Source organism: Mobula birostris, chromosome 16 (genome assembly GCF_030028105.1).
Source record: "Mobula birostris isolate sMobBir1 chromosome 16, sMobBir1.hap1, whole genome shotgun sequence".
Lineage (NCBI taxonomy): Eukaryota > Metazoa > Chordata > Chondrichthyes > Myliobatiformes > Myliobatidae > Mobula > Mobula birostris.
This window is the reverse complement of record NC_092385.1, coordinates 70,114,474-70,124,980: the sequence shown is the minus strand read 5'-3', so window position 1 is coordinate 70,124,980 and position 10,507 is coordinate 70,114,474. Positions and strand designations below refer to the sequence as shown.

Below are 10,507 nucleotides of genomic sequence, written 5' to 3'. Positions count from 1 at the left end.
AGAAATTTTATAAACATATTTGTCTCAATATCTTAAAGTAATTTTTAAAATCAGTTTTTATATATATATATAATATTAGAAAAATGGAGGGCTATGGATAACCCTAGATAATTTCTAAAGTAAGTACATGTTCAGCACAGCATTGTGGGCCGAAGGGCCTGTGTTGTGTTTCTATGTTTCTATAAACAATGGCAAAACAAGCCCCTTTCCTTCCTTCCAACCTCCCCCACCCCCACCTATTGTTGCACACAGAGTGTTGCAACCCCACGCCAGATTGCCTCTGGCCTCTAGCCTGCAGTGTCTTGTGGGTGCACAGATATGACGATGGATCTGTGCATGTAGCATGATAGAAGCGAGTCAGAATCATGGCAAAGCTTATGACACAGAAGGCAGTCAGCCCATTAGGTCTGTGCCAGTCCATAATTCTATCTTCTAGTCCTGTAGGTCATTGGATCTTTACATACAAATCCACCATTTCAGAAAGTAAATTCCAAAGTGAAAATTTCAAAGTAAAATTTATTACTGAATATGTCACCATATACAACATTGAGATTCGTTTTCTTATGGGCATTCATAGTAAATACAAGCAATGCAATAGAATCAATGAAAGACCACACACAACAGGATGGACAAACAACTAATGTGCAATAGACAAATTGTGCACATGTAAGGCAAAATAATAAAATAAATGAACAATAAATATTGAGAATGTGCGATGAAGAGTCCTTGAAAGTGAGTCCATAGGTCATGGGAACAGTTCAGTGTTTGGGACCATGCATGGCAGAGTTAATGTTTATAGATATAGTGCAGAAATTCTTGCATCTAATTCTGTGAGCTTCAGCGCAGGGTTTGGGGAGTGGAAGCAGGAATGGAAAGATTAATGAGCAAAGAAATGGGCTGGCTTGCTGGAAGTTCAAAATTCAAAGTAAATTGAAGCCTGCTTGAAGCAAGTTGGTACCTCAGACTGCTGAAATGAGGGATTAATGACATTAGTGAACACTTCAGTCAGTTGATCAGCACAGATCTTTAGTACTCGGCCAGGATGGTTTCCACGGTTTCACCCTCATGAAGCATGTTCTCATGTTGGCCTCAGACTGAAATCACAGGGTCATCAGGCGTTGTGGGAGTATGTGAAGGTGCCTCCATGTTTTGACCCATAATACATGCTGCTATTTGAATGAGTCAGAAGCATAACAAGCTGCGAGCCTATTTTCAAACTTTAATAGGACTTTGTCTTGTACAGGTTTGATATCATGCTGCGCTGCTGGGATCCAAAGCCTGAACTGCGGCCGGTATTTACTGAACTCATCTGTGAAATTGAATCAGTTCAGTGCAAATTGGAAGGAGAACACTATATCAACTTACAAGTAAATTATGTGAACTTGCAGAACAACCGGCCTTACCCTGCAGTGGACACTACTGATGATGAACTGGACATGGATTCAGAATGATTACGTTGTGCTGCACTTACGGGAAATCTGTTTTGAACATATGACTTGAATTTCTGAGGGTACTGCTTTTTTTTAAACTAAGGTACAAGATGGAATGGCAGAGCAGATGTAATGGGCTGAATGGGTTTACTCTGCTCCAATGTTTTATGGTCTTACAACTCGGGCTTATTTCTTTCCTTCCTCTGCTAAATCCTGTCACCACCCCAGCCTACTCAGTACCGAGCAATGGCCAGTGGAGATGCAGTCAGTTGTGGATCCTGAATTGTTATATTAAAGGGGAACGGCAACAGGTTTTGGCTGCACAACACAATATTGTCAAGAACTCTTGAGCATGAGTGAGATCCAGTGACTGGAGATACTTGCCTCAGGGATGAAAGACACTAAAGGCCTATTGATAAGACAGGTGAGAAATGGAGCAATGACATCTCCAATCAGCTGTGGGGTTTCTGCCCAAAATAAATGGAGCCATTGATTAAAAGCCATTCTGCAAACACAGAGTGCTGTAAACAAAAAAGTGAGGTTTTTGTTCACTTTGCCCCCTCATTAATTTTCAGTGACTGTATTTTATTAACCATTAAGCAAATGCAACAAGCAATGAAATCTCCACTAGGCACTGCTCTCTCAGTGGAGCATTTCACAGTTAAGATGCGTCAAGGTAAACAATATTATACTTCTGTTTCCGCAATGAGCCACACGGGACGTCCCTATTCTGACGTGCCTAATAAGCTACTTATTAATAAGGTATAACAAAGAAATCTGTAGGTTTTGCAGGTAATGTGTCCTCCTGTTTGGCTAGAGTGATTGGATACACTGTAGTTCCTCACCAAAGCAACTGTGGCAACAGCCCCGAAACCTGGAAGGATAAAGCAAAGAGATACCACTGCATGCTCGTTCCCTTCCAAGTCACGCTCACCATCCTGATTTTGGAATGCAATACCACCTCTGGGTCTGAATCGTGGGGCCACTCTCCGTTACCTGCCTGGAATTATTTCATCAGAAGGAACACAATGGTTCATAGTCATCTTCTCAAGCATAATGAAGTGCAGGAAATTAATGCTGGACATGCTGCATCCAGCCACCATTGTACTTCAAATTGAAGTGGTAAAAATGCTGCATTATGCTATTTGACACCATAGTCTTTTCCTTCTGCTTGTGACGGAAGATTTAACCGTAGCTAAATTCCCCCTGCTCTTTCACTCACTCACACGAGGCATGAATCTCCCCTTTTCCCCTTTATGAGCATCCAAGGCATCAGTGTAGGTTTGGAGTCATTAGCAGCACCCTGCATATCTGTCTCCACATTGATCACGAGGGTTAATTTGGCAGAAAGGGAGGTGCCCCTGCTCCTGGAACGCCATGTGCACCCCTCCTGAAGCTCAACGTACACAGAGGATAGCTCGTTCTGCTTAAGGTTTATAATGCAGTTATTCCCCACTAGAATAAACCTCCAAATTCACAACTGTCAGCTCGAGGCCATTTTGATTCAGCCAGCTTTTGAGGTACAAATGTTGTGGGGATGGTGATAATATACCCTAATCTTATTTTTTTTCTCTCTATCTCAACAAAGAGGAGATAAAGTGGGTGTTAATAGGTGTGTCAGATAGATTATAGAGAAATAAGTGGAGGGGTTCAAGTACTCTGAGAGTAGGCAGACGAACAAGCGAGTACATATTGCTTTATGTCATCAGGAGATGGGAAATACCACTTCTATCTATTTTCATGGTCTTGGGTATCAACCTGGGACACAGCTGAGACCAGAATCTGTGAACATACAACCTGTTATTCTTAATTGAAAGCAGGTGATTTTTAAAATTTTATTTTAAAGACACAAATACATGCATTGTCTGTGGAGCTTAATTTCTAAACATATTCCTACAGATTCCTGACATCTCCTGTTAACCATCTGCCCTCCTGCTGGGGGAATCAAAGTAACTGCTAAGATGCAACTTGTTAGCCTACCAATCAGTTCCTAAGTCTGAACACAGACCTTCTGAAAGATATGGCTGCAAAATAACAATTCAATCCTTCATGGCTATTCTGTGTGGTACTCCCATTCTGCTCCTGGTTTCAACAACCCTATCTCTCTTGATCACTGCGTGAAAACATGTTTCTGAATATCTGTATTTAAACCTGTTTCTCATTTTATCTGGGATGGGGGTATAACAGATTGCTATTTCAGTGGATCGCAGCCCATCATGTTGGTATGTTATGTAGGGCTAGATGTTAATATCCCTTACTTGCACTCCTGAGACCTGCTGCCTGGACTCTGTGGGGTGGCCAGTGAGTGGTGGCATCTTCTGGGTTATCAAGCGGGCGTCCTCTTTCCTCAGTGTCTCGCTGATAGGCCCACGACACCTCCGGAGTGTTCAACAGTGAATCCTGGCGTCCCAGGCTCAGTAAGTAAATAACTAGAGTCAAAAGTATTTACGGTAAAATTGGGATAATTGTGCAAATCCATATTATGTCCATTAGGGAAAGAAACCTATCACCCTCATTCTGACAGGTATGTGCCTACAGATTTGTAACAGGGTGGTCTGTAAATGATCTTCGAACATTCACTCACTGGCCGTTTTATCAGGTACAGGAGTGGACCTGGTGTGGTCTTCTGCTGCTGTAGCCATTCATCATGGCTGATCCATGTGAGGTCCATGAAAAAAAATCCAGTGAGGGGTAGTTCTGTGAGTGAAAATGGCTTGTTCATGAGAGGTCAGAGGAGAATGGTCTGACTGGTTCAAACTGACATGAAGGCAAAGGTATCTGAAATAATCATGTAATATGACAGTGGTGTGCAGAAGAACATCTCTGAATGCACAACATGTTGATCCTTGAAGTGGATGGGCCACAGCAGCAGAACTGGATTAACCTTTCTGAGGGGAGTTAATTTTGTTACTCTTTCCCACATATTTTTCAATAGGTATACAGTGGATTCTGCTTAATTGGGACACATCAGGACCAGTACACAAACACACTCAACAAACACTGCTTAAAATCTGTTTGCTCTAAGCGCAGTTTTGTGTCTAACAGTGCAGATGACTGAGACTAGTTACAAACTGTTCAGTAGCATTCTTCTATCCCATACAGCTCAAAATAAAAAAGGAAATCTTAGCTATTTTCTTAATTTTTGTTCTTTAGGAGTTGTCCCAAATAAGTGGCTGTCCCGATTAACCAATGGCCCAATTGACTGGAATTCACTGTATTTTTGTGCCAGGATTTATGTTCTCATTTAATAAACAAACAAAGAAAATCCCATTGTGATTCAATCCTTCTCAGAGATATTCTGAATTTTGTTTTGGATATTTGTGAAGTGTTGATTTGCTATCAAGCCCATTAGACTGCCTTTAGTAAATCAATCTAAAAGGATACACTGAACCCCAGGTTGTTATTTCAAAGATGTTCTGCTCTCTGCAGACCAAACTGGATAATGATCTGCACTCGGTGTTAGAAATAGATAAGAGAAGAAGTAATTTTTAAAAATGTTTTTCATGGGTTGCGGAAGTACAAAGTTAAGAGTGAATGAGAAGTAATTTAAGCTGTTCAGGTTGTAAATGTAGAAGAGAATTATATTTGGAATTCAGCCTGTCTTTAGCTATAGAATTAGTAATCTAGTAATCAAGGTGTACAAATAGTACAAATTTCTAGTAAAATATGTACAGGCTGTTGTAATGCAGCATTTATTTTTGTATATTTTTTGTATTTTTAAATTATAATAATTTTTAAATTGGTCTACTTGAACGTTTAATGAACTTGTAACAAAATTCTTTATCAGCTGTTTAACAGAGAGAAACTAAGCTAAATTAACTAAGCCTGCAATTCGGTTTAAGGTAGTGGATATTAGACATGGTTTTATGTAGAGACTGCATTTAAGGCACTTGGATTCTACTGAAAAATAACTTTTTTATTGGATCCTAAATATTATGCATCCAAGTAGTATTTTGAATAATTTCAAAGTTAAGTAACAATTTCCTGTGCCAGTCTTTGTTAGATTCTAAACTGAATGTTTATGAAATCATGTTGGCAGGAACAAATATTCCATGACCTCAAATAGCTGTCGCAATGTTTGCCTTTTATGAAGGGCAAGTACAAGTTTGGATCAAATGGTAATAATGTGATTTCTGAGCCAGTCTCTGCAGAGTGTGGCTGAAACCAGATTTTGCACCCAAGACTGTGACCTGTGAAGAAAATTAAAGAGTTTTAAAACATACTAGAGCACTGAATCTCTTCCTAAGTTTCAAAATCTGATTCCAAATTCACCACTGTTGGTTCAGGGTTATTTTGATAACACTGGGTGTTGAGGTACTGAAGTTGTGAAGGTGTTGATAATACGCCCACATTTTTCCCCTCTCTCTGCCTCAACAAGTAGCAGATAAGGTGAGTGTTGACAGGCATGTGGAAGGGGAAAGGCTGAAAATGCTCTGACAACTGGCATACTTGAACAAGCCCATGCTCTCCCTTTCTGTCAGAAGGAAATGTGAAATACCACTATTATCTGTTTTCGTGGACTTGCCGGTTTGGTTCTCAATAGAATACAGAGTAGAGAACAGCTGAATCGTTCACTTGAGAGATTATTAAAGGAAAAAGGGATAGATATAGGAAACACATCAGATTAATATGTGGAGAATAGCACTTTAATATGCTTGTGGCAGCATTGTTGTGAGGTAGTTGGACCAGCAGCATGAATCTGGCTTGTTCATACAATGACGTGAGTACAAGTCCTGCCAAGACAAATGAGGAATTTACTTTCAGTGTTTATACAAATCTGGGTTTAAAACTGATTAAAGTAGTAGACACTTTGAAACATATGATTCTAAAAACCTACTTAGGGTGCCATGGTATGTAGTGGTTAGAACCATGCTCTGAGCGGAGTTCAGAGTTCAATTCCGACATCATCTGTAAGGAGCTTGTATATTCTTCCTGTGTCTGCATGAGTACAGGACATAGTTTTCGAAAATCTAAAAAGCAGCTTTAATTACACAGCGGCTGGTAGATATATGGAACTAACTGCAAGAGGAAGTGGTTGAGGCAGGTACATTAGATACATTCTAAAGTATGCGGATGACAAGAGTTTAGGAGAATATCAGCCATGGGTTAGGAAATGGGATTAGGTAAATACATATCTTGGTTTGCATGGATACTTGTCGGCCAAAAGACCTCTTTTACTATGCTGTACAACACTATGATTCTTATCTAATCTGCCTTGTCTTTGAATATAAGAACATAAGAAAAGAGAGAGTTTAGGCCTTAAGCCTGCCCCGCCATTCAACAACATCATGGATGATCTGCTGCAGGCTTCTTTTGGACCATAGGACATAGGAGCAGAATTAAGCTATTCAGCCCATCATGTCTGCCCCGCCATTCCATAATGGCTGATCCTATTCAACCCCAAATACCTGCCCACCCACCATATCCCTTGATGCCCCAACCAAACAGGAATCTATCAACTTCTGCTTTAAATATACCCGTAGACTTGGCCTCCGCCACAGTTTGTGGCAGAGCATTCCACAGATTCACCACTCTAGCTAAAAAAAAATTCTTCCTTATTTCTGTTCTAAAAGGTCACTCCCTAATTTTTAAGGCTGTGTGCGCTCTAGTTCTGGATACCCCCACCACAGGAAACATCCTCTCCACATCCATTTTATCTAGTTGTTTCAACATTTGGTAGGTTTCAGTGAGATCCCCCCACATTCTTCTAAATGCCAGTGAGTACAGACCCAAGGCTGTCAAATGCTCCTCATATGTTAGCCCCTTCATTCCTGGAATTATCCTCCTAAAACTCCAATGACAATATATCCTTTCTGAGATAAGGGGCCCAAAACTGTTGACAGTACTCCCAAGTGTGGCCTGACTAGTGTCTTATAAAGCTTCAGCATTATCTCCTTGTTTTTATATTCTATTCCCCTTGAAATAAATGCCAGCATTACATTTGCCTTCCTTACCACAGACTCAACCGGTAAATTAACCTTCTGGGAGTCTTGCACGACAATTCCTAAGTCCCTCAGCACCTCTAATGTTTGAACTTTCTCCCTATTTAGATAATAGTCTGCATGGTTGTTCCTTATCATACATTTCCTGACACTGTATTCCATCTGCCACTTTTTTGCCCATTCTTTCAATTTGTCTAAGCCCTGCTGCAATCATAAGGCCATAAGATATAGGAGCAACGCCCATCGAGCCTGCTCTGCCATTCAATCATGGGCTGATCCAATTCTTCGAGTCATCCCCACTCCCCTGCCTTCTCCCCATACCCTTTGATGCCCTGGCTAGTCAAGAACCTATCTATCTCTGTCTTAAATGCACCCAATGACTTGGCCTCCACAGCCGCTCATGGCAACAAATTCCACAGATTTACCACCTTCTGACTAAAGTAATTTCTCCACATCTCTGTTTTAAATGGACGTTATTCAATCCTGAAGTCGTGCCCTTTTGTTCTGGATTCCCCTACCATGGGAAATAATTTCCGCATTGCTTCCTCAGCACTAGCTGCCCCTCCACCTATCTTCATATCATCCACAAGCTTTGCCACATAGCTATCAATTCCGCTATCGAAGTCATTGGCAAACGAAGTGAAAAGTAGCAATCCTAATACTAACCCCTGAAGAACACTACTAGTCACTGGCAGCCAACTAGAAAAGGCCCCCTTTATTCCCAGTCACTGCTTCCTACCTGTCATCCATTCTTCTATCCATGCCAGTAACACCATGGGATTCTAGCTTGTTAAGCAGCCTCATGTGATGCATGTTATCAAATGCCTTCTGAAAATAATGATAGAAAAATGGATGATAGAAGTATGAAGGACTATGTTGGAAGGAAGGATTAGATTGATCGTAGAGCAGGTTAGAAGGTCAGCAAAGCATCATTGCCTGAAGGGCCAGTACTGTACTGTTTTATGTTCTATGCTTTCTTTTCTAAGCCTCCATGACCCTCAATTCCCTCAACTTTCAAAAATATATCTAACTCCTCTTTAATTTCTACCCCCCCCAATGAAATAGTCTCCACAATCCTCCAAGATAGAGTGTCACAGAGATTTTGCAATTCCCGCATACCTCACTTTCAAATGACTGCCCCATCTTGATGGGTCATTCCAAACATAATTTTCCCAGACAAAGTAATGAATAAGCCTTCCTTTGTTTTACCACCTTGCTTGTTAAAGTATGCATTGTCTGTTTGATCTACATGTGAATCAGGCAGTCCAGATGATTAGTACTATGTTACCCTGTAGGCCCCTGTTGTTATTCTGTAGCTCATGTTGGTCTGCTGCAATGCCTGTGGCAGTAGGTTTACCCAACATAACGTGCAGTTGCCTCAGCAACCCATAGTTGTTTCACATAAAGTTCCCCATCTCTATAAATAGCATTCACTTTTGTGTTTTACAGCAGAATGTCCTAAGACAATATATACAACATTTTATTCGGAACCATAGGATGGGCTTGGATACTGGAAACAATATTCAAGGAAGAGAGAGAGGCAAGGAGATGTAGCTCTGGTGGCTTCAGGGGTGGTTGGCACTGGAAGAATGATGAAATTGGAAAATGCTTTTCCAGAATCAGGTCATTCAGAGTTAGACAAACTCATTTCTGAAGATGTTGGGATTTTTGCTGGAAACATACAAAATGCAGGAGGAATTCAGCAGGTCCGATGGCATCTATGGAGAGGACTAAAGAGTCAATGTTTCAGGCCCAGACCCTTCAATGGGACAGCAAAGAGAAGTAGTCAGATGCCAGAATAAGAAGATGGGATGTGTGTGTAAGTCAGAGAATTGTGAGGTGGAGGGAGACTGTAGAGACTGGAAGGGATGATTTGAAAGGCATGTTCAGTATGAAAGGGGTTGGGGGACACTGGGATCAGAGGAGCCATTCTGCCACAGGCCATAATAACGTAATATGCTGACTGTGGAAGAGCTGACATATATCCTGCATTTTGTTGGGTTTGTGCCAAGTGCAACATTTATAGAATTAGTGAGGTTTGGAGCAACTCTGATCCAGAGACAACTATGTCATTCCATTGTGAGTGCGGATGGAATTTCCTTCTACAGTCAGGTTCGAACAGCACAAGTAACACTGCCACCTCGTGCTTCATAATTCTGAAAGGGTTTTGTATAAAGCTTCCTGTGGGGAAGCCTTAGCAGCCAACGGTAAGGGTAGGATCCAGTCCATTTGAATTAAAACCAGAGCTATTAGGTCCATTGCCAGCAAAAAAAAAATCATTAAATATTTTGATTCTCACTGAACTCAAGTTGAAGACAAATAAACAGGTCTTCAACAAGCTTGGCACAGTGGGAGGCTTGAAGAGAAATCCACTTTGGGAGTTTTGGAAGAAATTTTTGGTAGTGAAGAAGAGATATAGTCACCTTGGCTACAGACGTTCATGGTGTATAGTGCTGAGTTCAAATAGAATCCCTGTAGACGATGGACAATACTAGCATCAACATCTGTTTTCAGCAGATGGTACTAGATCTAGTTTGAGTAGCATGATAGACAGAAGAATTTTTGTAGCATGCAGTACTGTGCAAAGGTCTTAGGCACCCTAGCTCTATGTATATTCCTAAGACCTTTACACGGTACTATATTTATTGTCGTGGAGTGGAGAAGCGGGTTTTTACATTTGACAACAGTGGAGCGTTGTGGGAGGGGGTGTAGGACAGGTGGCAGAGGAGCACCAGGGGTGGGGAGGGGGTGCTGTGAGTTCAGATACACCCAGCCCTGAGACACTGGGCAAAGTCATTTGATTTCCAAACAATTGGTTTATTCATCATTACAAATTGTCTCTCTGCTTCCTGCTCCCTCCCCTCCCCCATTTGCTTTTCCCAACCATGATTCCCCTCTTCCTGCTCCCTTCCCATTCCCCTCCTGCTCAGTTCCCAATAGAGACCCATATCTGAATCAGGTTTATCACCACTCACATATGTTATGAAATTTATTTTTGTGGCAGCAGTACAGTGCAATACATAAAATTACTACAATACTGTGCAAAAGTCTTAGGCACCCTAACTATAGATAGATTGATAGATACTGTAATTTCCTTTGGGATTAATATAGTGTCATAGTAACATTACAAGTGCA

At 41.1% G+C, this 10,507-nt stretch overlaps 1 protein-coding gene across 3 annotated transcripts in view; it reads left to right on the top strand.

Moving 5' to 3' along the window:
• mst1rb (macrophage stimulating 1 receptor b) overlaps positions 1-10,097 on the top strand; it is a 268,407-nt gene extending 258,310 nt beyond the window's left edge. For all 3 annotated transcript variants that reach the window (XM_072280811.1, XM_072280812.1, XM_072280813.1), the window contains exon 21: positions 1,244-10,097. In XM_072280811.1, coding sequence (XP_072136912.1) covers positions 1,244-1,451 — 208 coding nt within the window. In that variant the 3' untranslated portion in view covers positions 1,452-10,097. The remainder of the gene's footprint in view (positions 1-1,243) is intronic.
• The last annotated feature ends 410 nt before the right edge of the window (positions 10,098-10,507 follow it).